This window comes from Lycorma delicatula, chromosome 1 (genome assembly GCF_047948215.1).
Source record: "Lycorma delicatula isolate Av1 chromosome 1, ASM4794821v1, whole genome shotgun sequence".
In the NCBI taxonomy this organism is placed as follows: Eukaryota; Metazoa; Arthropoda; class Insecta; order Hemiptera; family Fulgoridae; genus Lycorma; species Lycorma delicatula.
In genome coordinates this window covers 199,214,107-199,241,861 of record NC_134455.1, presented here as the reverse complement: position 1 = coordinate 199,241,861, position 27,755 = coordinate 199,214,107, and the positions used below count along the sequence as shown (strand labels likewise).

The 27,755-nt window shown below is 31.5% G+C and overlaps 1 protein-coding gene across 3 annotated transcripts in view; it reads right to left on the bottom strand.

The window, feature by feature from the left end:
- The window catches only part of AsnRS (asparagine--tRNA ligase), a 101,894-nt gene extending 74,617 nt beyond the window's left edge, over positions 1-27,277 (bottom strand). Inside the window, exons 1-3 of one of the 3 annotated variants that reach the window (XM_075370373.1) lie at positions 27,083-27,277; positions 18,262-18,427; positions 2,827-2,978 (exon numbers count right to left, since the gene is read on the bottom strand). In XM_075370373.1, the coding sequence (XP_075226488.1) occupies positions 2,827-2,978; positions 18,262-18,277 (168 nt within the window). In that variant the 5' untranslated portion in view covers positions 18,278-18,427; positions 27,083-27,277. The other 2 variants (XM_075370364.1, XM_075370355.1) reach the window with 2 other exon arrangements.
- Positions 27,278-27,755: the final 478 nt, after the last annotated feature.

The window sequence follows — 27,755 nt, the reverse complement described above, 5'->3', positions numbered from 1 at the left end:
CCATACACTTGGCTCATTGTGCAATGGATTTCAGCAGCGCTACATCCTTCTGCTTGCGGAAAACAATCACACTTTACAACTCACAATTGACAGCAGCATAGATTGTGGTGACCATTTTCAATTGCCCACAGCATGGCTCAGACTCAGACTGATGCAATGGAGCCAGCAATAGCAGAGGTTGTGGTGAGGGGTGCACAATCCCATGATGCACAGACCTGGCTCCCGCCTATCTCTTTGTTTATTTAGATGCACGATCGGAGGTTGAAAAAAAACAGCCCGTGCGTGCGCATGTGTGTGTCGTGTCTGTATACATATACATATAGGTATTTCTGAATTAGTTGTATAAAAATAATCTTTAATAATGAAAAAAGTAATTAACTTACAGATATGTTAGATGCAACACTGAATACAGTATATCTTCAAAATTCACGTACAAACATTCAGTACGGCTGGCTACCTTTTGTAATATGCAAATGTCCCATCTGTAATCAATTTCCTGCCAAATTGTATGAAGCATGTCTTGATCTATGTTTGTGTTTTCTGGTGCTGCAGCTTGTTGACATTTCCCGGTGTTTCTGGTGACATTTCTCTATATGGTGTTTGTGTCTTTAACACAAACACCATATAGAGAAGTCCATTGGAGTTAAATCAGGAAATTGTTTCATCATTCCAAGGCTAGTCAGCACTTTGCTATTGAGATGCGTAACAACTGCACAATGATAATGTAGTGGCACACCATCTTGCTGGAATATGAATTCTGTACCCATACCCTGTTGTAATTGTGGCATTAGATAATGTTCAAGCATGTCCAAGTACAATATGACAGTTACAGATGACTTGGCAAAAAAGAGCAGACTGTAAATTTTGTGGCAGTTAACACCACAAAAAACATTCTTCTTAGATGAGTCCCGTACATGTTTGATTGTGTACATGTTGATTGATGTGGATTATGCTTACCTCATATCCGAACATTATGTCAATTCACTTTACCGCTAGTGTGGAAAGTTGTTTCATCAGTGAACATGAATTTTATGGTAATAGCAAACTTTGATTCATGAATTATAGACATTTTGTACATTTTTTAAATCACATTTTTATTGCTCTGAACAAAATTTGAGAAGCCTTAATTTTAATGTTGACAATCAAGCAACAAATTAGGAAACAGGGAAAAATTGAACAGGAATTTGATTTTATTTCATAGAAATAAAACTCACAAATACTTCACCATCACAGATTATCTCCTAGACATAGTCAAAGAAACTTCATATTAAACAAAAACTGAAATCCATCTATTTCTTGCAAAAAAAAGAATCACTTTTCTAAAAGTAGTAAAAAGAATATTTTTATATGCTTTTATTTAACTTGTTCTGTGCACTGTGTCACACGAAAAGATGGTCAGAATTTTGTCAGCAATATTTAACCTACTACCGGATGAAATAAAACTAAAATTTTGCAAACATGCTTGTTGTCAATGATAACGCATTTTGATTAAAAAATTCCATAAAAAGATTTATTTTCACAGAAAATTTGTTGTTTGCAAATGATGGAAATTCAAACTGCGTATGCGTATGAAAGACTGACACAGAGTGCCAGTCAGCAGTGCTTTCTGCTAAGCACTGCTGAGATGAGTTATATATGGATACCTGTCAACTAATTAGTGAATCACTTCCTTTAGATTTATGCACAAATGTGTTTGAGGTGGTTATTATACATATTCTCTATTTTTTTTCTATCCTTAATGTATTTAAAATAATGTATTATTTTTTGTAAAAAAAATTATTCAAAAATAAATAGTAACACCTCTCTCTCTCTCTCTCTCTCTCCATATATATATATATATATATATATATATATAAAACTAGATACAACACCACAAACTATAATTTGTGCACATATTTAAAACTGACCTAACCTAACATTGTTTTGAATGTTACTTGTGTTCGGAATACTGGAAACCCACTTTAATAAAACTTGGATTAATTAGTCTACTGTATGTGGCTACAACAGTTTTAAATTTATTATTTTTCTTTCACAAAATCAACAGCCAAAATTTAAATCAAGAGAAGAAACTATGAAATCCCTGCACTCCTTTATGGATGATTTCTTGCAAAAGAATACAGGTTTCATTAAGGTAAACTTACTGTAGAATTCCAAAGATGGCTTGATTTGATAGAAGCAGAGACAATGAAGCATTGCAACAAATGCAATACTCTGCTCATTATTTACAACACGTCATGGAAATTAAGACTATCTGCAGCCACACAATAAAAATGATATTCCTTTTATTGTTTGTTTAGAGAAAACTGCAGACCAGAGTATTTGGTAGATGAAATCTATAACTGAAGAACCTACTGCAGGAGTAAAGGAAAAATTCTACTGAGTGTTTTGAGCTGCTTTTAATAGAACAATTGTTTTGATAGAATATTCAATAAGGAAATATGACACAACAAAAAGTAACAAATAAAAGAATAGAGATTTTAGACTGGAACGAAATGTTTACAATTTAAGGAGACAACAGGTTGGAATAAATGGAGAGATTATTTATAATTTATACAAGAATCATGTGGCTATGATTTGAACAGAAGACTGAAAGGCAACTTCTGCCTTAATATTTTTAATATAAATAAATTTTAAATTTTTTTTATATAAATTTTAAATGTGATCTTTTATGATCACATTTGCCTTTCATTGCACTATCAGTATGTGATGAAGGTAGTTGGAAAAGTAGTTATCGGCGATCTGCTAGCCAACAAGTTGATCATTGTCGATCAACTTATCACAAAGTTTGAATTAGAAATAAAACATTGAAATATCAAAATAGCAAACCTTGTTTTCTTCTTTTGAATCAACATAAAAAATAGGGAATGGTTCTTTGCCTGCATGCCTCATAGCCTGAAGAACAGTTTTAAAAGGTTTCACTTCCGTTCCATTCCCCAATTCATCACTACCAAACTTCTCTGATGTATACAACTCTCCATCTGTGGAAATTTAAAAAAAGTAAAAATCATAACTTATAATGAATCTCATTATAACTAATATATGAGTTACATCTACTGTTCGAGTCTTGCCTCTTGATATATTGAGAGGCTAATTCATCACACTTTAGTGCTGGATCATCAATAAATATACAAATATTTACATAATTAGATATTTTATTTAGATCATTGTTTTATTACTAACATTTAATTTTAAACACATTATACAATAATTTACACTGAACATTCATTAAGTTTTAATTTTGGTTTTAAAAATATAATTTTTAACTAACAAGACAAAATTATGTTCTTGATGTAAAAGAAACATTTAAGAACCAATCTGTTAACAAATCAATTAGATATGGAAAAATATCATATACCTACATTATCGAACATCTACATATCAACTTTTGTTCACTTACTAGTTCTAAATAAGTTGACAATACAAGAAAAAAAAAAAAAAAAACAATCCAAGAAATATATAATAAATCACATATGTACTAGATAAATATATGTTAAGAGCAACCATATACCTGAAGTCACCAACTTGAAATAAATATAAACCAGAGAAAGTTTACAATGTTTAATTCTTTCCCTGTTACTCCAAAATTCAGGATATTTATAACCTTGATGGTTAAACTATTCAAACACACTAGTCTCACAGTCATTAGGTAATTTTAGTTTTATTAAAATAAATCAGAATGTCCATGGTTTTTCCACAAATGCAACCATTTAGAATTTCAAGTAATGTGAAACCATAATGCTGTCTTCTCCGACAAGTATCCTGATACATCATCTTGTCAGAAAGAACAGAAGGTCAGATACTGTGAATACAGAGATGAAATAATCAGATAAGGGAAAATAAATTTAAGTTCAATAGAACTGATTTTTAATAATCAAGAGAAGGATAGTAAATATAAACTGGTCATTTAGACTGATTATCCATTCTCAGTTGATGATTCTTACATGGAATCACCAAATGAGATACAGCTAGATGTGCTTAATCCCACTGAAGAATGTATAAAACTAATATATTTTTATCACCTCCATGCAGGTGATCTCTTTCATTTTTTACTTTTCTTTATTTTATTGGAAGAGATTAAAAAGTTCAGATTTTATACTTTATCTGCATCAGAAAATGATCAGAAGAAAAAACACAAATTGGGATTCAGTTTAGCAAAACATGACCAATAATAATTAAAAATAGGTTTTTAGTAGATGTATTTCAAATTTCAGATCTTAAAAACAACTGTTAAGTTAAACCAGTTTTTTGATTTAATATAGAAAATAACTGCAGGGCGTGCCTACAGCAGTCCTCCACAGCTAGGCCCTCCAGACGGTCGACGTCCCAGAATGGATTAGGTTCCCAGAACTGATTACCTCTTGTGAGGTAAGATTTTTTTTTTAAATGATGAAAATTGATAAAGTCAAAGTTAAGTTAGAAATTTAACTCTAGAAATTGATATTAATGAATCAGGATTTTCTGCTAGTGATCGGTAGATTCCAGTGTCTACTTTTTGATTATAGTTCATTATTTTATGAAGAAAAACGAGCACATAAATAAAAAATACGTAATAAAAATTTTAAAACACCACTCTTAAACACACTAAAAGGTAAAAAATAATTTTAGAACAGTATCTCAGAATGGATGACAACAAGCTTTGATGGTGATATATAAGATTATGTGAGTCATAACTTCAAATTAAAAATTTGATGTTTTTGCCAATTTTTTCTTATGCGTGTTTGCACCCCACTCTTTAGGTCATTCATTATAACAAAAAAATTGGCAAAAACATCTAATTTTTAATTTGAAGCTAAGAGTTTACATCACCAACAAAGCTTGTTGTTAAATTCATTCTGAAATATCATCCAAAAAATTATTTTTTACATTCTAGTGCATTTAATTTAAGAGTGGCTCATAAAAAGTTTTTTATATATTTTTTTTATTTTCTACTTTTTAGTCTTTGTAAATTTATACCTTACAGCTGCGCTAGTGCACAGGTTTGAGGGGCGTATTTAGCAAAAGATGGGATCGGTACGTTTTACAATGGATGAGAACAATCAAAACATAGGGCTAAACAATTTAATTTCCGGATAACCAATATCCAGTAAATCAAGAGTATAACCGATACGTTAACAGTTAGCGCTCAAACTGTTGATACATACGCCGTTTGAATCGTGAAAATCGGATGAGCAGGTGCTGAGATATTACGGTGGCATCCCATTGTACCTGCTCCCAAATTTCCAAACGGCACCCTGGAGGTACTTGCAAATATTATCATCCGACAAGTACCACTGGGAGTGAAAGGGGTATCAACAAGGGGGTCGAACAAATTTTTCAGACCACTAGAACAGTTTTCTAGATATCTGCAATTTTTGTCTGAAGATTCAGATCCAGTTAAAAAGTACTAAATTTTCCAAAAATTTCCATATATATATATATATATATATATATATATATATACAGACATATATTTCTCATATATATACAGTATATCAATATACAGCATGAGCAACATCATAGAACTGAACCCACAATGAGAACGCTTCCCAACACTATTTATTAAAGACTCACACAACTAGAGCGACAAGTGGATGTGTATGTTACTATTGATTGTTGCTGCCATTTGTCAAGTGGTTACGTGTCAGTGCAGTAGACGTTTTGTTGCAATGTAGTATTGTGAGTGCAGCTGTGTCTGTGTAAAATGTCTTATTCAGTCCAAAAGAAGGCAGCTACAGTTGCGGTCTACATTCGTTCTGGATCGTTTGAAGAATCACTTCAAGTGACCGTAGGAAAATTTCCAAATGCCTGCATCCCAGCGAAAAGTAGCATACACAGCAGAAAATTTCACCTCTGCGGTGGTGGCAGCGGCTGAAGCCGCCTTTCCTAATGACACTGGTCTGAAACATATATCTAGTTGGTGGTCTTGGAATCTGACAGCACTGAAGCAGTCTGTGAACTAACTCAGAAGCAGTCTGCACAACGAGAGGATAATCCCGATCGGTGTGTGGCCCAAACTGCAGATTACTGCAAAGCGAGAACTAGGTATTTTCATAGCATTAGGTCCTCCAAGCATAATTCCTGGTGCTTCTTCGTTCAGGAGCAAGGGAATAGAGACCCTTGGGGTGTTGTGTATAGAGCCCTTGGACATAAGCGCAAAAAAGATGTCCTCCTGTCAGCTCTGTCAACCAGCGAGGGTGTGGTAATTGATAAGGACCGTGTCCTTAATATTTTGTTGAATGGTTTGCTCCCAGATGACACTATGGTGGGTAGGTTTCATACCACCGTCGAGATTTCCGAGACCAACATACAATCTTCTGAGATCACTGAGGTAGAAATGCGCCAGGTGATCTGTAGCATGGCACAGCACAAGGTCCCTGGTTATGATTGTATCACAGTGGAGCTCCTCGTCTGAGCGCTTCCAGTGGTCTTTAGTCCTCTAACTAGAATATACAATAGGTTCCTCTTCGCCGGTCACTTTCCGGCATGTTGGAAGCGTGGAGACTTGGTGTTGTTCAAAGGTGGCGACAAAGATTCAACTATTAGTTCTTCTTACTGTCCACTAACACTCCTGCCCGTGATTGGCAAAGTTTTTGAGAAGGTCCTATATTAGCATATTAATGTTGGATTGGCCACTTCTCATTTTCTAATGAACAACCAGTATCGTTTCCGACCGGGCAAGAGCACTGAGGATGCCATACTAAAGGTGATGGATATAGCTTCCTCCAGACCATGTAAATATGTATTAGGTTTTTGTTTTGGACATATCCGGAGCATTTAACAACTTATGGTGGCCCTCTCCCCTGTTTCAGATGCAGAAGCGTACATGAAATGAATTAAAAGTGCTCTCAAGTTATTTCAGCCATTGGATCGTTTCCCTGCGTGATGGCGGCTCAGAAGTTTGTAAGACCTTAACTAAAGCGATGCCCTCAGGGCAGTGTTCTGAGTCCCCTTCTTTGGATCATAGAATTCGATTCCATGTTGCGTTTAACTATGTGGTTGTCGTGTCATCGCTTATGCTGATGACGCACTGCTACTGATTGAAGGGGATTCACATAACAAGGTAGAATTCCGAGCTGCTTGTGCTTGTGAGACACTCCGACTGTGGAATCTCAAACATAAGATGATTTTCAGCCCAGAAAAAACCACAATGATGTTGCTTAAGGGCCGATTGGCTGCTTCTCGACAAATCTGGGTTCAGATGGTTGGTCTCCCCATTCAGTACATTATGACTCAAACATACCTGGATGTTATCCTTGATGAGAATTTTCGGTTCAAGGAACATCTACAGTATATAGTAAAAAAGGCTGCTGATGCCTTTTATGGAATCTGTAGTCATTCATTCTGATTGGGGTTGAATTACCGTACCATGCGTATCCTTTACAAAGGTGTTAGAGAAGCTATTATGCTGTATGCTGCGCCAGTCTGGACTAACCACATGGCTTTTAGATATTGCACAGATATTTTGCTGCGAGCCCAGCGACTCCTCTAGCTGGCTGTTATAGGCATTTATAGAACAGTCTCCCGGGAGGCAGTCTGTGTTAGAGCCAGAGTCAAACCAATAGATATCTTGGCTAATGAACATAAGGACCACTACACATTTCCAAGGTTAAATAACCTATTGACTTCAGAACAAGGGCAGGAGACTGAAGACCAAGGCCTCGCATCTTGATTTCAGGCAAGTCAGGTGGGACGAATCCCCCACTGGTTGCTACGTGCTTGGTATAGTTCCTATAGTTTCTAATTTAGGTGCGATTAAATGGGTTTCCCCCAACTGGTATATCATACAGTTTCTCTCTGGACATGGAGTTTGGCTAGGTTTTGTTTGGTGGATTCGAGTCAATGCCCGGATTGCGGGACTGATGATACAGTGGACCACGTCCTCTTCATCTGTCCCCAATACCAAGTTGAACATTCACAAGCTGTTAGGGAACCTGAAAGAATACATTCCTTCCTGGACCTCCGTAACAACTGGATGATCCGCAATGAATTGTCTATAGTGGCTGGTTTTCTTCACGCCCTTGTAATGTGTAGGTCTGCAGAGGGAATTTGATCAAGGTACTCGATCGTGGTAGGATTCCAGAGGGCTAGGGTTCTGGCTTAGGCATTGGATTGGTTGGAGGTAGGTGCATTGGCATCGTGCCACGGTTATATTGGTATTGTTTGTGATTCGATTAGGGGCTCCAGCTGGTGGGGTGGGGGCTGCGCTCCTGTGGTATGGTAGCCCATGCAACCAGGGGCATGGCTTCCCTCTGCCAGTGGCGGTTCTGATCGTGACTTGGTAATGCCGTGCGAGACACTATGATGGGACTGGGAGGGGGTGCAAGGTTTGTCCCCAATTCCTGCGCGGACCAGAATGAGGTTGCATTCCCCTTGTTAGGGGACCTAACAAGGGTCGACCTTTAAGTCAACCTAAACTGGTCGACTTATTGGGTGTCTTCTCCATACGGGGTTGGGATACACATTTAGTTAAAAAATGGCATACAACAGATTTGTTTCAAATGCAAAACGAAATAAGCAACCTTCCATTAGAACTCCACAGGTCATTGCCGATATTGAAAGCAGAATTACTACCAGTCCAGAAGATGCTATTTTCAAGGAATTCTATGTGCAGTTAACTGATAATAAAAAAGAATAAAGCTTCTCCCAACAAGACAGAACAACGTGTCACACATCAAATGTTTCACTGAATCACGTTCATGCACAGCTTTCAAAAATGAAAGAGCTGTCAGCTGTGGACGGTGGCCTTCACATCCCCCAGAGTTGTCTATTTGCGATTTTTTTCTTTGAGGCTACTTAAAGGAGAGAGTATATGCATCTAATCCTCACAATATTGATGAACTGAAAGTGAACATTCAACGAGAAGTCAATGCAAATGACGTTTTGTGTCAGACAACTCTCAAATGATCAGTCGAGTACAAAGTGCATTGATGCCCAGGGTGGTAGGGTAGAGCAGGATGGTAGTTTTAGTAGGGTAAGATTATTGCAAAAAAATATGTGAAACATATTCCCAGGATTGTGTTTAGATAATAGTGATAAAATTTAATTAAATAAATAAATATTAAACATTTAAAATTTTCCAAAACCAAAAGAATTGTTTCATCAAATTTACTAATGTGAAATTAATCACATATAATTAAACAATTATATAAATTAATCGTGTAATACAAAAATTTAGATGTAATATACTGAGGATATAAAATGAATATGGATAATTATTGCCATTTAATCAATATTAATTTATGTTTACCTTAAATAACCAAATACAAGCACAAAAATACTCTTCATTAGTATTTAATTAATCAATCCCTTTACATACACAAGAACACTATTATCAGTACGTAATTAAAACAAATTTATTACTGCATATACATGGTTCCAGTGGCCCTGGTCATTACCGACATCAATGACAAAGTGAGCAGCTGATTTCATTAGAACGTGGCAGGCATTAGACCAACTTTATGTCATTTTATGATAATTATATATGTTATTACGTGCATATGTCATTATATATGGCAATGCGTACACCAATATTATACTCTCTAAACCATGGCATATATCAAACGCTGCAGCTTTTACGCAGTATTGTTCCAAAAACAAACAAAACCTATTTCAATAGGGATCTCCAAATTTTATAATCAAAACCATTGATTTTAATTTAATTAAAAGACAGACAAGGTTGACAGAATAAAGAATCTCCATACATTCCTAATCAAAAAAGGTCATTAATCACATTCTATCTCTAACAGTATCTTCACTTGTAGTCTGTTTCCAGAGTGTAATTTTGGAGGATACTTCTTAACAGAATATAGAACAAAATTCATAATAAACTCAATTGCACTAATGAGAATGTTATTATACTGAAATAACCTCAAGAAGAAAATATCTCTTAATCCTTTAAAAGTTTTTGGTACTTTTTAAATCATTTTTCAATAAAACTTGATGGCACTATTAACCTATGAACAAAATGTATTAATAATGAAAAAATTGAATCATGCACCCAACTAATTTTAAACTAATCAAAAGGTTATTTCAACTGTAGTAAGTTGTACTTTCAATACATTAAACTAAATTTCACTTAACGTTAAGCCATTATTAACTATTTTTCTATTATTTTTAAAGAAAAACTATAAAAAATTAAAATTGAATTGAATTCTACACCCAGGATACAAGATAAATAAACAGGTAACATATATTTTCAAATAGTTAAAATATTTTTAAAAAGGTTTTAACTCAACTTCAACCATTTTGAAGTCAAAAAAGAAGAGAATTTAGGAAGAAGGTATCAAAAAATTACTATTCTACAGAATTCTACAATATAATCAATTTATAGAAAAAGATAAATTACAATAAAGTTAAAAAGTTGCTCTCCTTAATCATCCTAAAAAAAAATCTAAAAAACAAATACTGCTTTATTGGGGGCAATATCTTACAGAAACATTTCCCACTCCATGATTAGGATATATCTACACATAATAGATATATAATTATATATAAAATATTATGCAACATACTATTTTAAATCAAGTAAATCCTTTACAAAAATATCAGTCACCTGTTTTGAATAAACAAAATACAATTGTTTAATTTCTTGGTCTAATTTAAATAAAATTTTTTTTTTACTCAAATGTTTTTCATGGTACAGTGTAAGAAACAAATGAGAATGTCTCCATTAAGAGAAGACATAATTTTTTTTAAGAACATTAAAACAAAATTAAAAATTTTAACCAGATTCTCAATAACTAAGGATTTGAGAAAATGACTAAGATTTTTTTTGTACTAAATTTCAAGTTCAATTTCACTTTGTTTCTCAGATTTGCAATCATTAGAAAAGATTTTCACCTTAAATTTAATACTTCAGGGAATGAACTCGTAATAAAATTATTTCTTAATATGCACCAATGTTAATCAACGAATTTGGATAAATCCCATCAAACTGGAGTGGATCAAACTTAATTTTAATTTTTTTCAAAATAATTTTTCATTTAAAAACTAAAAGAAATTAATAAATAATCATGTCTAAAAATAATATAATGTTATACAATATATAAACAACATATGTTAAACAAATTTTCAAAGTTGTTATTAGAACACTTGAAGGTAGTCCAAATTCATTATGGTCTCTCGGCCACATTTATCAAAAGTTTTTCTGGGTAATTTGAAAAAGTTATAAAATCTTCAATTAAATTATCAATGAAGTTCATCAAGTAAAGCCGACTAAAAGGTGTTTATGTGTTGAGGAGAGATGCCCAACAGTTTTCACTAATCACTTCTTTTTTTCATAACTAAGTACAATGACTGTTAAGAAGACTGTCTCATTGTATTACAAGTCCTAAAGAGAACTGTAAAACTCTGCAAAGTCTTAATCTTAATTTCTGACAAGAAAAGTGATTAAACAAAACCTGCACAATTTGTTTTGAAACTCACATCTTTGAGCAAAATATTTTCAAAATTTTAAAAATTGAATTTGTACATATAAAGAATAAAAGGAGCTGATATATTTGTAGTCCATCATAAAGTACAAGTTTTTATCAGAAAAATTATTTTCTGGAACAGTGAAAAGCAAAATTTGAAACTGACTGCTATGAAACGTTCCAAATCTTCCCAACAAAAATAATGTAAAATAGGTAGATGACAGTTTTCCAGGCTCTTTGAAAATATTGAAATAGAATTTCAATTTGCAATTTCTTGAAAAAATAAAAAAGTGGCAGCAAAAGTGGGTTATCATCGATTTCAAGAGACAAGATAAGAGAGATTCAACAAAGGCTGAAAGATTTGCATACCTCTTCCTACCTTTATTCATAATAAAACATGTTACTATTGAATCATTCTGATAACAGCAAAGTAAAAGAATTTAATAAAGTGTAATGAATTTAGTTGAATAGATCATTTCAGAAATGAATTTAACAAAATGGAAACATTTAATAAAAAAGTTGGGTACTTACGTATTAACGCCACCGCAGCTACAGCTGCTGTTTAGGTTATGTTGACTTTGTGTACTGACAAATCGTACGTATATCAAAATAACCTAACTAAATATAACCTACGCTCGCCTCTTATAATTAACATTAAATATGCATAATATATACAACGTATTAATAATATAACCTTAATGTTATAGCACTGAAATCCAATTAATGTTAATCCACCGAAATCCGATTGACTACGTTGTTTTTAAATAAAGCTGTAGCTATGGTGGCGTTAATATGTAAGAGGTTAGCGAGCGAAGCGAGCGTAGGTTATATTTAGTTAGGTTATTTTGATATACGTACGATTTGTCAGTACACAAAGTCAACATAACCTAAACAGCAACTGTAGCGTTAATACGCAAGTACCAAAAGTTGTACAAGAAAAATATATTATTTGTATTTAGGTATGAATATGTAACTAACTGTTCTTGTTCAATTAAAATTTTATCTTTTCCTAGCAAGATAACTTACAAATGTTTTAATATGGATTAATTTTTCCAATTATTCAAAATCTTAACATAAAATAACAACTTCACAATAATGCATGATCCACTGCAAAGCTGTTTCTAAAATGCTCCTTAAAAAATTACAATAATTTTTCTCCTTTCTTTCTTAAGTAGCCTACCTAAATTGCTGAGTAATCTGACCTTAGACATTCATATAACTTATTTTCATAAACAAAAATTTATGTAACTAGTTATAATCTTTGGTTTTATGTGAGACTGAGACTGAACTATCAATAGAATAATGAATATATATGTCAATCAAAAGTCGCTAATCATTACAGAAACTGGTAATTGGTGTAGTGACAGGAATAGATTCCTGGCTTTTAACTGTGTCATTTCTTCTCTTAATCCACCTCATTATCCTAGTTAAAATACATAAAGCATATTGCTTATTTTATTATTTCATAACTGCAATAATAAAATAATCTACATACACACAATTGAATGGAAGATATGAAGCAAAGAAGACACCACTGTATATTTTCATATTCATTGCTCAATTACAAAACTCTTGCAACAAAGCAGCACTTTGACTGCTGGTAATGAAAATTTACGACTGAAAAATGATCCCAACTTTTTTATAATTAAAATGTAGTGTCACAAAGCATGAATACATTCTTTTCACTGAGAAGCTCTATTATACTGCATCTTTTGTATGCTTAAATTTTTTGATCAATTTTCAAAACAATTTAAAACTTCTAGAACCATTAATAAATAAACTACATCCTATCAAGTCTACTAACCTCCTTTTTACTTGCTTGTATGAAGTAAAGGAGGTAATTGTAATTGTAAAAAATTTTGGTTTTCAGATTTCAACAGAAATATCCATTTCGACCATCTCTGAATCCATTTTGACTAGTTTTGGTGTGATATCTATACACATATATCAATGCTGAAATTTTGTATTTGGGACTGTTATAACATCTAGTTGTGCACCTCCCCTTCTGACTGCAATCAACTTGGCCAAAAATGTCCAAAATCAAAAACATTAAGATTTTGGACTTTTTCTCAATGGAGTAATAAGCCCTAGTGGAGAGCTTTTCAACGATATATCATAAGTGTTACTTATTTCCATTGGTTCCAGAGTTAGAGCCACATAAAATTTTAATTAATAAAATATAAGGATCTTACAAGGAGAAGGCACATCGGTTCAAATCAGAATTCATAAACATACATATTTAACTTTTTTTTTAAATTTAAATATATTGCTTTATTAATAATTATTAACCTCCGATTGTAAAAAAATGTTTAACAATAAGTAATAATTCAATAATAACAACACAAAAAAAAATCTGATCTGGACATCACATAACCTCCTTGTATGCCTATTAAATCCAAATATAATAAATCCACATATTTCAATAATTAAAATTTCATTTGGCTATAATTCTGAAATCAATGAAAGTAAGTACTATTTATGATGGTATATCATAAACGGTATGTTGAAAAGCTCTCAATGTGGGCTTGGTACTGCAGTTAACAAAAAATCCAAAATCCAATTTTTTTAGATTATGGGCTTTTTCTGGACACTTCTGATCCAGTCGATTGCAATCAAAAAGGGAGATGCATAACTAGATATTACAAAAGTCCTAAATCCAAAATTTCAACACTCTACAGCTAATTGTTTTTGAGTTATTCAAGATATGTACGTACAGACATGACACCAAAACTAGTAAAAATGGATTCAGAGATGGTCAAATGGATATTTCCGTTAAAATCTGAAAACCAAAATTTTTTGTGATCACAATACTTCATTTATTTCATACAAGAAAGTAAAAAAAAAAAATCAGAAGTTATTAGTGAAATAAAATTTTATATACTTTTCATTTTAATTCAAAAATTTTTACAGAGGTTAATAATTATTAATAAATCCATATATTTAAAACAAAAAAAAAAAATATATATATATATACGTATATGAAATCGGATTCAAACCAATGTGTGCATGTTTATGGATCTGACATGTTCTCACTTACCACCACATATCTACTTGAGGGATCTAATATTTCAGGTAAGATTGTTGAATTAATAATTGTATAAATATTTGATAATAAAAAATAATATTTTAGCAATAGTGTAACTGCCCACTTTATTTAAGAATTGGAGGATCATATCTCACTTTCAAATGAAATAAGTCTAAATGAAGTGCAGTAAAACAATGTGTACATGTAATTTAATAGGCGTACAAGGATGTCATATGGTGTCCAGATCCAATTTTTTATAATTAAAACAAAGAATATAATTCTTTTGACTAAATATTGAACTTTATGACTTTCAGATTTATAGTTCCAATTTCACTACCCTTGAATCATTGTCTTTTAAAAATAAAACTAACACTGACATAATCAACTTGTTACAAAAAAATTATGTCTATAAAGAATATTACTTTAAAACAGGGTGTGTTTTGTGGTCCCAGAATATAGTTGCCATGACTTTCCTTCAGGACTGGGCTTGTTTGATTTTTTTCAATTTAGGTGAACTGTAACGATGCCACTGCCTGGAATGATGTTTCGTCTCAGCATCGACTTACAAAATCCATGTTTCATCACCAGTGACGATATGGGGAAAAAACTGTCTCCCTCATGGTTATATCAGTAAAAAAAAGCATGTCCAGATGTCTATTTGTGATCTTGGTGAGCACTTGTCAACACTTTCAGCATTCATTGTGCACACGGTCTGCAATAGCCTAGAGTGTCTGTTTCAAAGACAACACCGTTGAAATGTTTTTGAAACTTCTGGAAATTCTACAGAAATATTGCTAATCGCATTGCATAATTTTCTCACTTGCATTCACACATTCAATGAAATTATCAGTCTGAACACTAGCCCTGCCACTTCTCTGTTTGTAGTAAACAAATGAATCCCCTTCCTTAAACTCACGACACCAATGCCTTATTTTTCCTTCACTCATTACAGTAGGTCCATATGTTCCATAAAACTGACAATGAATTTCAGCACCATTATGACCTCTTGCATTTATAAAATTAACCACTGATCGAACTTCACAACTGATGGAATTTGTTATTACTGCATTCATTTTAACACACTGTCTCACAAAGGCAAACAACAATGAACTGACAGCAATGCGGTTGTTACATGCCCAATAGACCACTTAAAGCTACTGCACATGTACGAACCAATCAGCGTTGCCACTACTCGAGCCAATGCTTGAGAAGAGGTAGGGGTAGGCAGGTGTACATGATCACTAGTGATCGCATTTCAGTAGCCAACATGGTTTCAACTGAAGCACATCATGGTTTTGCCTGTGTGCATATTTTGAAAACAACCAATCTATGATTACAATGCAAATAGCTTTTCAGGATGGTTTAACATTCTGCACAAAATGCCATTCCTATTGCAAACACAATTCGATCCTGGGTTAGGCAGTTGGAGAAAACTGGTAGCACACTAAGAGGTACACATGGCCAAACCAGGTCCATCAAAACTCCAGAAAATCTGAAGCTAGTGACAGCAGCAGTCAAGCAATTACCAAGACATTCTGCTCAGAGACATGCTGTTGCCTTGGGATGTCAGACCACAGTTTGAGAAAATACTGCATTGCAATTTAATTTTCAACCCTTCAAAATAAAACCGAGTCAGGCAGACTACTACACTAACCGCCAAAACCTGTGTGAGCAAATGCTGCAAAGATCACCCCCAAGGAGCCTTCTTCAGTAGCAACAAGGCATATTTTCACTTAAGTGGAACTAAGAATAAGCAAAATTTCCACTGCTGTGCTAAAAATAACCCCTAAAGTTTTCACTAAATTCCATTACATTCCCTTACATTTAACGGTATGGTGTGCCATATCACAATTTGGTGTGATAGTCATGTACTTGTTTGAGGACAATGTGAGGACCGTAAATTCTGAACATTATGTCTCAATGTTGCAAAATGTTCTGCAGCCTAGAATGGAAGAAACTGATGAAGATAAGGTATTGGGGGGTCTTGAGGTTCCAGCAAGATGGGGCTATAGCTCACACAGCCTGAAATTTACTCAATGTTTTGAGAGAAATCTTTCCAGGATATCTGGTCTCTCTAAGGGATGATGTGGGTTGGCCTGCATGGTCACTCAATTTGAGCATTTGTGATTTCTTTCTTTGGAAATATCTGAAGGAAAACATCACCCTCACACCCTAACAAACCTAAGGAAGTGGATTATTGAAGAAATTATCACCATACCCAAATTATGCTGCAATATGTGTGAATGAACAATAGAAAGCTTCAGAGTCCATCTGCAACAGTGTGTTGCTGCTAACAACCGCATATTGAGGACATTATTTTCAAAACTTAATGATTAGTAAATGTTATGTACTGCTGATTTATAAAATAAGAAAAATTTTCTCTAAATTTACCCCCATTACTTAAATTAAATTACCAGTCCTTTTTTATAATTCCTCAAAACTGCTTAATCAGTTCTGCTGCACCCTGTACATTGAAGCTCAAGTACATAATAAATATTATGAACACTGAAAATAAAACTAAATTTCTTTTTTACTAATAATGATGACCAGCAGTGAAGCACAACAAAATTAATAATGTTTAATGGGAATAATGAAAACGTTTTGAAGCAAGTAAACTCTGATAAGTTGAAATCTTGTTTGCTTTGAAATTAAATAATCACATTGTATATAAATATAGAAATTCAAACATCTAATTTTAAGTTCTCTAAAAAATATAGTGTAAAACTTGGCATCTTAATGCCAATCGCTTTTTTCAAAAGCAACAACCATTTAGTCCAGCAGTGCAATAAATTATATACAATCAATTTTGTGACAAACAACTTGTAATTATATAATTTATGATTATAAATATGACAATTTAATCAGTACAGGCAGAATTATTGTTTCTAAATTATACAAATAATTATTAATTAATAATAATCAAATTATAATTTAATTCACAAGTAATAAATTTTATAATTTGCTTTAAGCAAAAAAACAATCCCTAAAGAACTGTTCTTAATCCAGTACCTCACATGTCAGGGACTCCTAAATCATACCAATTTTTGCACAAACCCCAAGACACATTTTTATAGCTTTTCCAGGTTTTCATTTCATTTAAAAAACTTAGAATGCGTTTTTTATTAACATTCCACTATCTGAACTGTTTACACAAAATATTATATGGAATCAATGAATTGATTTGTTGACCTTTTTACATGATAATTTCAAAAGAGCTCAGCTGATCTTATGTAGCTAATTTTCTATCCAGTAATGTGTCAGTCAAATTAAGAAATAAGATAAATCTAAATTTAATTTGTTTTAATTTAACTTGCATAATTATCAGAAATATGGATGGTAAAATGGTGTTCAGCAAGGTCAGAAATCTGCTTATAACACAAAGTACACCTATTGATCTGAGAATGAGATTTGCAAGATGTTTTGTTACGAGTGTGGTATTGTATGGAGAAGAATCATGGACAAAAAAAACTCGATATGAGGAAAGTTTTGAAATGTAGCCATGGAGGAAAATGCTAGATATCAACTGGCGAGAGAGTAATTAATGATCTGGTCAAGACAAATATAAATGAGAATAAGAGTATCATTAAGACAATACAAAAATGAAAGGCTAATTGGATAGGCCACATCCTTAGACATGCATGTAATCAAAAAGTAATAACTGAAGGAAAGATTGCAGGTTTGATAGGAAGAGGAAGAAGTAGGATAGGAATGTTGAATGATTTGAAAGAGAGATGAGGACACTAAGCTTTAAAAGAAAAAGCTCAGGACAATCCATCACAGAGAATGCTGTTTGTTGATACCTGTCAATAGTCAGTTCCACTAAAGAAAAAGAATTATGAGACTCACCTCCAGACTCAGGCATACTGCCTTCTCTTGTCAGTCCAGATGAAGAAGATAATGATGCTGATGTTGATTCTGTCGTAACTACAATGTTACGAGAATCAATACTAGAAGGATTAGTGCTTCTAATTAAATTTTCAGCAGTAGTTTCTACAGTTGATGTTCCATACCACTGAGAACAAATAAATATGTTATTATAATGTGTATATAGATTTAAAGAAGTAATGTTATCACAATCTAATAATGATACATGAATAACAAAACTATTTAACAGTAAGAGAAAAGTTAATATCGACAAATTCTAATATTAAAAACAGATTAGCTTTCAATCGCTCTTTTAATGAAAATTTTGGTATTTTTCATATTTGATACTTATCATTTTAACACTTTAAAATACTTACTTTACTATTAAAAAACATAATAGTACATATCATAATCTACACTTCTTATCAATTGTTCATATTTACTTCTTATCAATTAATCACCTAATTTGCTGTATTATGAAACCAACATATTTTGATTATTTTAACTTGTTGATTATGTAACCAACATACTTGTATTTTGCTTAACTCAACAACTTCTAGAGATTGTTCCTCAATTTACTACAAGAAAGTGAAACAATCTGTAGAATAATCATCAGATGCATAAATGCTCTTATTCCCTCACAAAAAGGAAATTCATAAAGCTTTTAACACATTTTAACACAAAGTCATACAGACTCATTCATTCACAAAGTCATACAGAATCTAAATTATAAGACATACAATCATGTTACACATATCAGACAAAATATTTTATCTCCATAAAAAAAAAAAAATATGGAACACAAAAAAGCTACATCAAGTATGATAAATGCTTGGAAGAAAAATTATAAGGATAAACAAGAGATAAATATTAAAATACACTACTGACAAAAAAACATTGCTCTTTGACATAGGATAATTACTAATAAATGATAATTAAAGAACGAGTGAAAAACATATTTGTATAGAGTATTTTTTTTAACATACATACATACACATATATATATATATATATAAAACACTCCCAGTAAAACATAAGGATTCCAAAGTAGATAATACATCTAAATCGGTTCAGCCATTGAGGTGCTACGATGGAACAAACATACATACATACATACACCTTAAATATTCCTTTTTGGGCAGTGCGTAATAAATTTTATATCAAAATTTATTTGTTTTAATATAATTCAGGCCTCAAAATTTGTCCAACATTATGACATTAATTTGCATAGTTTTAACTACAAGACTGATCGCTAACAACAGACAATTTTCATTATGATTATATTACAGATTAAATCAGAATATTGGTAGTTTGAAAACACGCAATGTTTATAGAATACAAGGTTCTTTATATCCAAGATTACACTATCAACTTCTCACTACGTCAGCGACACCACACCAATTGAGGAATTAAGAAATTAATCACACCATAAATCCTACAGCATGAATTTAATTTATTTTACATCTATATCTTCAGTAATGTTTTACTGGCATTTGAGGAGTATATTTAAATAAAGTATTTATATTTATGAATGTTTCTGGAAGGGTATCTAAGTGAAATCATTTATTAAGTGTAACTAATATTAATTACATGTCCTGCAGTCATCCATACTCAAACAATACTGCAAATACTGGGGCTATAAATACTTAAAAACTATGAATAAAAGAAATTTTAATAAAATTCTATTGGGTCATTCCATGTTAAATCAACAAGGCCCACCACCTGACCAACTGGGATTTTTTATGAAATTTTGAAAAAATTAACTGTTGATAGAGTAATACGAAAATACTGAATTTCAGATTTCTATTATAAACTGTTTCATTTTTAAAGCCCTTCAAATTTGCTGGAAAACTGCAAATTTTGACTTTCAGCAGTAGTGTTATTAGGTCAACATAACATTGTTATTTATTAAGGTAATGATAAACCTATTTTAAAGCTTATTTAATGCTCTTTTTCATACAATATACAACAAACATATGTTTACATAAATTTTGATTTCAAGGTCCTTTGACCTTAAATTTCAGGAGAAAACGGGTTTTTTTAAATAAAAAAATATATGTTATTCGTAATTCTATGAAGCAGTTAAGAAAATTTGAAACTGGGACTGCTTTGGGATCAGGAGATAAAAAATAAAATGAGTATTAATGTTTTAGTAAAATATATTTTTTTTAAATTTGTAATTAGTTTTATAACAAGACTGCAATGAATAATAATTAAGTCAAAATGAGGCTGAAAAATCATTATACGTTATGTTTAAAAGTGAAATAAGTTAATAATTTTAAATAAAATAATAAATCTCATACATTTTCAAATGTTTAAAAAACCCAAGTGTTAAAACATGTATAAAATATAATTCTCAAGATTCACTTTCCCTAATACAAGACGCTGCAATAATATAAATAATAATTGCACAACTAATAATTAAAATATAATAATGCATGACTTTACATAATTACAGTTATGACGTTTATAATTTGGACATATTGACAATCTTAAAATCTTACACAATATACAAGAAATAAGGCAAATCAATAAAAATTTTTAATTAGTTTTAATTAATTTATAGCATTAAATTTAACAATAGTCTGATAAAATACATCAACAGCAATTATCTATTGATTAATGCAAATATACTGATTAATTTTATATAATCAGATATTTTCATTGGTTTTCAATTATTGCTACTTAAAAATTATACCACTAAATATTAGTATTAAGTTAAATTTTAAAAGAGTATTTATGTGTTTATTTGAAATAGCTAGTTATTTCACTGTCAGTGTTTCATTTGCCCGAGTAGTTTCCTTTTCGGATAATGTATACGTATGTCCAGCAGTAGTTTCAGATTAACTTTCGTTAGTACTTCCTGTCAAGGTAATATTATCACTGTACGCTAGAAAAACGTAAAGGGATGGACCTTGAGGGTGAAGAAAACTTACTTCCACTTCTTCAGTCTATTCATTTGTAAATAATACACACAAGCCAACCATCAAGCACCATTATAAATGCACATGACAAAAAACTTTTTATATCAGAAATTTCAGAAAAACCAACTTTTGTTTCATACAAAACTTTATGTTGTTCATATTCTTCATTCTTGTTTTCAGATATCCTTTCTCGACTGGTAAAAAAGCATACAACTTTTGAGTACCTGGGATCGCCAGAGCTTTTGCTAAACAAGGTGCTAAATAATTTTCTTCTTTCTAATATTTTTCATTTGAAACAAATATGAAAATTCATATTTTTAATATTTGACTGAGCCCAATCATAAAGCTGAGCGACTATTGTTATTTGATCTTGATAAGGACATTGTAAACTTGCTTTTGATGCTAATTTTTTAAGAGTACCACCAAGACCATCACATCCACTCTTGCCATGTGATTGGCAAAGAAATGCCACCATTCCACCTTGGTACCAGTCATCCTTATCATATGTTAAATTCACAAAATTTTTTGATTTTTTTTATTGTGCTGCTGAGCCATCTGAGAAGTAAATTAATTTATTCACAATCTTATAATTTTCTTTTAAAAACTGAATTTATTTTTTTTGAAAAAGATGAACTGATAGTGTCGTGCTTAAGGCAGTCAGACATAACAACTAAATTATCATTTAAAGTGTCTGCAAATTCTTGTCTTTTAAAATAAACAGCGAAAGGATGAATTGTAGCCCTGTTGATTGATCCCGTGAAACTCTTGGGTTTCATCTTGTAGCACAAATGAATAATTTTCAGCAGTCACATAATGTGATAAAGATTCCTGGTTCAATTAGTTTTTAAACATTTTAAGAAGTTTGACTGCTGAGACAAATTATTGAATGTTTAGTTGAGACGTGTGACAGTAACACTGAATATTTGATAGTGGTAGTGAATTTGATAGTGACAAAAGTGATGAAGATTTTTTGCCAGAAAATCATAATGAAAATAAAGAAGATTCTGAACAGAGTAGTGGCGATAGTGATGACGATATTGATATACAAGAAAAAGACATAGATTGGAGATGGAAAAAGTGATGATTCTTCTGGTGAAAATTTGGTTTAAATTGGTGTAATCTCTTGTTTTTAATTAGTTGTTTTTTCCTATCGTATCATGTAATTGATGGTTCCTGGGAATTCATCTTGTACTTTTTTGATACTCCAACTTCATGGAAGAATAAGAGTTATTTTAAGATTTCTATCCACTGTATAATTAAATTTTTCTTTCAACTGTACAAAGATTTCGCTAAAAGGTTCAACTTGAGATGAAGTCTAAACGAGTTTACTAGGTACATTGAATATTTTTTCCCTTAGTGATGATTCAATTTTTTAATATTTTTGACAAGATATGTTTTCTCTTGAAATTTTTTACATTTTACAGGTGATTTCCCAATACTTAGACTCTCACTGAGCCTGTCTAATGATTATAATAACATCATAAAGGGCTTCTTCACCTACACCTGCTGCTTCTTCTTTTTCTTCTTCTGGAACTTTATTACTAATTGAGATAAGTTTTTCACACACTTATCATAAATTTTCTAATCGCTTTCTAAACTTGGATTTTTTCTGTCATCCATGTTAACACTTTTCTTAAATTTTAGTAACATTATTATGACTTACTTCTTGAAATGGATTACAACATTTATTATTGTAAAAAGTTGCCATACTTCAAAAGATACCCAACTTAAAACACTGTAAGTAACTACTTAGCATTCAATAAACGAACACTGAATATCTTAATTTCAAGGCAGGCATATTTACACAGTGCTCATGCTTTCTTACTTCATATTACTCCACAAATAAATTATTAAAAATAAATCAAATATTTTAGATCATATTTAATATTGTTTACTCTAAAACAATGTACACAAACTATGACTAAACTGATAATATAGTAAGCTTCAATACATTTTGCCTTTTAATTTTTATTAATTACAGGAATCATCGCATTACATCATTCTTAGTCATTTGACTGAGTTGAGATAACACTATTTCTTATTACTGGGAAAAACAAATGAGCAACATATTACCCCATCACTTTAGTTTCTTTCTGCAAGACATTTTATTTAATTTTGCAAGTTTAGCCAACAAAAATTTAACTATCTATCAGTGGGGTCAAAACCCCACAAAAAAGATTTTCTTGTTAAAACAGTGATAAGATTTTTTTTCTCTTGATGCCAATACAGCCCCAGTTTCAAATTTTCACAGCTATTTTATAATATAATGATGAATAAAATATATTTTTCATAAAATTGAACAAGTTTTTTTCAAGAACAAACATCAAAGACCCTTGAAATAAGAGATTTATGTAAACATAGGTTTGTTGTATATCATATGAAAAAACATCAAATAAGCTTTAAAGTAAGAAAAAGTTTATCATACTGCAAGCCTCTGTGGCGTGAGTGGTAGCATTTTGGTTTTTCATCCAGAGGTCCCAGGTTCAAATCCTGGTCAAGCATGACATTTTCACACGCTACAATAACTGTCATTCATCTCATCCTCTAAAGTAGTAAGTTTATCATCCTACCTTAATAAATAACAAAGTTGTCGATCTAACACTACTGCCACAAGCTAAAATTTGCCATTTTCCAGCAAGTTTGTGACGGTCTAAAAACAAAACAGTTAATGATAAAGATCTTAAAATCCGTATTTTCTCACAGCTATATCAACAGTTAATTCATACCAAATTTCATGAAAATCCCAATCGGTCAGGTTGTAAATGGTTAGGGGTTATCCACCTTGTTTATTTGACATGGAATGACCCTAATTTTAATAAATTAAATATTTTATTAAGTTACATTTTTATTTTACTTAAAAAACAATTTTTTATTTATAAAACAGTAAAAATTACTTACTGAATATTTAAAATCTGAAACCTCTGATTCCAAAACTGAAATATGCTTTAAAGAGAAAACTGTAGCGAGAAATTAGTGATTTACAGAAAATAAAGGCCAGTTACAAAATGTTTTTCCCTAACCTGTAAGGTCTCTTCCTTTATAGGCCAGAAGTTGGCTGAATAAGCAAAGAATCAACTAAGCATTAATTATTTACACAATCATTTATTTATTTAAGTAGTTTGACACCAGTATTCTGTAATTGTTTTATCAACACTCCTCAAGTAAGGGCCAATCATCATAATTCAAGAATATGCTATTGCAGTTTCTGTAAATTACAAATGAAAATATCACAAAAAATTAAGAAATGAAGAATTCCTCAATATGTTAAATGAACATAAGCTAAACGAAAATGATTACAAGATTAAACACTGGATCTTCATAAATGGATACGATTCTGTTTAATTCCCTAATAAGAAGGTTATTTTTTAATTAAAAACAGCAATTTTCTGCTTATTTCGAACATCAAGTAACACAACAATTTTATTCATCATAAGTGAATTTTCTGATTTATTCAATAGTAGGTTGAATTTCTGATTCAGCTCTTAAAGTAACATTGTTCTATGGAAGTGTTCTATACACAAAATTGTTTATATCAGAATATACAAGATTCATGTATTAATAAATATAGAGCACATAAAGTACTTTAAATACTTTTCAATCACTGGGCTGATCACTGAATACAAGGCCTTCAAAAAATTGTACACTGTACCTGATTCCTCTAAAACAAATGCAGTTTAAAATCAAGAACTGAATTAACATTTTTTTATGGCTATCTTTAGGATTTAGAGTACTTCACCCACTTTGTCAAGCATTTTCCAGTTTTCTAGAATATGCTACATAATGAATGAGAAAAAAGTATATGTTTCTACCAGCATTATAAGTCAGGTTCAATGAAAAGTGTAAACTAACCATATTTATTAAACAAGCATAAAACACCATACAGAAACCACTTGCCCAACCACAGTTAGTAAGCTAACAGAGTTAAATCAAAATCGACAAAAGGGTAGTTTTTATAAGCAGGCATAAATACTAAGCAAAACAACAGAATAACACATAAAATAGCAAAATGAAAGAAGCACCATACAATCGCAGAACTTATTCTATCTGCTGCTATAAATGGTGAATATTATGATCAGTAAGTCTACTGGGAATCTAGTTTCAAAAGTATTTTGTCAAATAACACCATCAGCTGCAGAATATAACTCAAAGTGAAGGACATAGGGATTAACAAATTGAAAAATTAAAAAAGAAGAAAGTTGTTTTCCAGCTCGATGAAGCCAGACAAAAATAATAATGCTCACTTGATTTGCTACATTCTGTTTATAGCAGTAATACTTATCACAACTAATCACCTGGTTTGAAAAAATATTTTCAAAAAAATATAAGAAGAAATGTTTACGGATTAAAGATTTTTTAAAGCCACTGCACAAACTTAATTTAACTGCAGCAGAAGACTCTCAGTGAGTTGTCTTGTAAAAATACATAGAAAACAAAATTTAGCAGCATGGAATTAGAATTTTGGAAGTATTAAATGATGAATATACAATCTTCAATGGAAAACTCGAAGAATTTAATTGTAATTACAAGTTCATATTTGTGCAAAGCTCAGTTTTTAGCAATTAGTGATAAAATCTAAGAATCATGTGAAAATTAATATGCAAAATAAATTAGCACAATTTGAGAAAATTTTCAATGATCAACAGCCTCATCCATCCCACTAATTATAATTAGTTGAATTAATTTTTTTATGGTCTAAAATGTGTTTTATTAATTTTTGCCTAACCCTTGGCTATTTTGTAAAGTGTACTTGTTAAAATTTGACAAAAGAGCACCTCGAGAAAATCTGGATTCAACAAGGGTGCCAAAAATCGAATTACTGCTTTAGCGTATTTATGTGAATTATAAGGCATTTCCCACATTGTGGTCCTGCAAAATTCCTGCTGCTTTTACATAACATCATGAAAGTTGTCTAGCAATTTCTATTATTATTTCAAGATTAAATTGAATCTCATTACTGAAATCAACTTTGTTATACGGTCTAAAAAAGAATTATTACTCACAATGTCAAGTATACAACACACCTTAAATAGACCAAATTTTTTAATTCTGTTACTTTTATAAAGTCATTAAACATGACACAATTTATGGAATTACCAATTACAACTTTCTCATAGACAAAAATGTAACTACAGATTATTAATTTTATTAGTCTTTTTTTTAAATTGCATTTGACATTTTGTTAAATTTTCACAAACACTATGATCACATTAAAGTACTATCACACATGGCAACTGATGCTACCAAAATAAAATAACGAACACAAAAAAAGCATTTATTCAATGAAAAAATGTTTCTCAATTATAAATTTTTATTGAGTATATGCAAAAATGAGCTCTTTTTTTTGTTGGCTTTTTTCTACCCAAATTTATTTCACTTTACTTTGACTAAAAAACTATTTGTGCTATTTTTTACCAACATTACATCATTCAATATTTATATTTTTCCCCTTACTAACATATCTTTGATTTTAACTTCGTAAATACAAATAGGGAAACATTAGCTCAGTTCTGTACCTTAATTTCGGTGTATTGTCTCATTTCAGAATCGAAAAAACAACAAGCACCAAAGACAACGGAATAAAATTATACATGCTGCATTAATAGTTTTTAAATATCTGCATTTTTAAACACTGCAATATCTAAATGGAAAAGCAGCACAGCTCAGTTTTGTACCTTGAAACTAATCCCTCCCCGGTTAAAATACAATATGATAAAAATATGTTACCTTATTTCCCATTTACAGAAAACCTGAATACGAAGCACCAAAATGAAAAGAGATTAGCTACATAACTAAAATATTAATACATTTTTAATATTGTTTTTTAAGATGATGCAATATCTAAGTGATAGAGTTTCATCAATAGCGAGGTTGCGACCTACCTTTTTTCAATGAAAAAAAAAAATTTTTTGTTGCAATGAGTTCTATAATTAGTACAACTGTAGTGATAAGTTAAAACTAATTATGCACTACTAACTGGTAATACTAATAACAAATACAAAGACCGATATGTTAAACCGATAACCTTAAAACTACACGCCAACTCACTACCAAGCTGTAATATGAACACGAGTACGACAACAACTTGCACAAGTTGGAATCGTTCGTATAGAGTTCGCCAGCTGTAGGTTTTAATTTTTTTTTTTTTTTTAAATCCGTGACCATCGTTAGAATTCTTCAGAGATGAAATTAATGGCAATAGTGTGCGGGATTCGAATCCGGGACCTCCAGATGAAAGGCCGAGACGCTACCACTCGCGCCACGGATGCCGGCTAGGTGTAGCTTAAAAAAAACTATATATAATTTTTTAAGTTATTCTTTAGTTGATTTGATCATACCACTTTAGATACACTAGTTGAATTTTTATTATTAATATATATATATATATATATATGGAATGTTTTTTAGGTTTTGAATTGTATAGTGAAAAGACAGTATAGTAGAACTTTTTTTCCTGTTTAGCCTCCGGGAATCACCGTCATATATTACTTGAGAAGATGATATATAAAGTTAAGTCTTGTACAGTTTCCGATCGACCATTTCAGAGATGTGTGG